Below are 1,519 nucleotides of genomic sequence, written 5' to 3'. Positions count from 1 at the left end.
TGCAGTCAGCCAGGATCACGCCACTGCACTCCAGCCTGGGCAATAAGAGTGAAACTTTGTCTCAAGAAAAAAAAGAAAAAAAAAAAATTGGCGGCAAAAGAGAAATACGTATACAGTTGACCCTTGAACAATATGAGAGTTAGGGGTGCCAACCCCCCAAGCAGTCCAAAATCCATCTGTAACTTCCAACTCCCTCAAAACTTTACTACTAATAGCCTGCTGTTGACTGGAAACCTTACTGATAACATTAACAATTAACACATATTTTGTATCCTTTGTGTATTATATACTGTATTCTTACAATAAACTGGAGAATAGAAAATGTTGTTAAGAAAATCATAAGGAAGAGAAATCAATTTCCTATGCATTAGGTGGAAGTGGGTCATTGTAAAGGTCTTCATCTACATCCTCTTCATACTGAGCAGTTCAAACTCGTAACATTGTATGTTACTATGACTAAACATTTTTCAATTAACTATATGTCTTAGTTACTTTTAAGAAAAAACAAACTTGTTCCTTGTAACGCCCCCACTCCAACAATTCTTTTTAATATATCCATAGATATATGTAACAGAAACTAGGAAACAGTTTAGATGTGGTGCTGATTAGCTTTATTTTCAGGAGAAATCTGTGATCCTCCTGGCTAGTAGTAGAGCTGCACAGATTTTTAAAAAACATAACTATGTGATTTATAAAGATGCGCATAATTTTTAAGCTATAAACACCTCATGTGTTTTACAAAATTTGCTGTAAAAGTCTGTTTCTTCCTGATACTCATTGTATAATCATGGTATTCATATTTAATATTTTCTTTTAGCTTTCCATCTGTTGGATACAGGTATTATCTACTTTTATTTAAGAGCATGTTGATTTAAAATGTATACACTCCTTTGTTGTATTATTTGAATGGTATCTCTGTATTAAGAAATAGTTATCAACTGTTTTCACATTGTTTTGTAGTATGCCAATTCACATGTATAATTTACAGCACATAAAACCTGACTACAAAGTACTGAGAAAAGTTCCTATAATCACTCATGATTTTATACTTAAAAGTTGTACAATAAATGAAATGTGACTTCCTGCAATACCAAATAATAGCTAACTCAGCTAAGCAGAATGAGATACCTGTTCTGATAGTGAAATTTTATATTTTAGATCATTCAATTGGTCTAAATCATTTTTATATGTATATTTTTCCCCATTTGTGTACTGAATTCTCAAAAAAGGGTGAATTTGATTAAACATTGAAGGAAATTAGCTGGCCTTGCTAAAATTTCACCATATGAAGATATAATTCTACATTAAGAAAGTCAAATTTTGTAGTTCATTGAAGTTTGAATAGAATTTTAGCACAGCTATTTTATACACAGTAAAAACAATTTCTATATTTTCATGGACATTGTTTAAAACTGCTATTAAATTTTGATAGGAGGAAACACATGACATCATTCATACATTTTAGCAAGAACAGTTAAACTACTCTAACATGGAACCTGCCCAATGTAATAGAAAATGT

The 1,519-nt window shown here is 31.3% G+C and overlaps 1 protein-coding gene across 1 annotated transcript in view; it reads left to right on the top strand.

The window, feature by feature from the left end:
* The window catches only part of WDR17 (WD repeat domain 17), an 85,113-nt gene that overhangs the window by 71,389 nt on the left and 12,205 nt on the right, over window positions 1-1,519 (top strand). Inside the window, exon 23 of the mRNA XM_011959582.1 lies at window positions 818-838. Coding sequence (XP_011814972.1) covers window positions 818-838 — 21 coding nt within the window. The remainder of the gene's footprint in view (window positions 1-817; window positions 839-1,519) is intronic.

The sequence above is a fragment of the Colobus angolensis genome, unplaced genomic scaffold (genome assembly GCF_000951035.1).
Source record: "Colobus angolensis palliatus isolate OR3802 unplaced genomic scaffold, Cang.pa_1.0 Scaffold5, whole genome shotgun sequence".
NCBI classification, from domain to species: Eukaryota; Metazoa; Chordata; class Mammalia; order Primates; family Cercopithecidae; genus Colobus; species Colobus angolensis.
The sequence above is the reverse complement of the archived record's forward strand: the minus strand, read 5'-3'. Positions and strand labels throughout refer to the sequence as shown.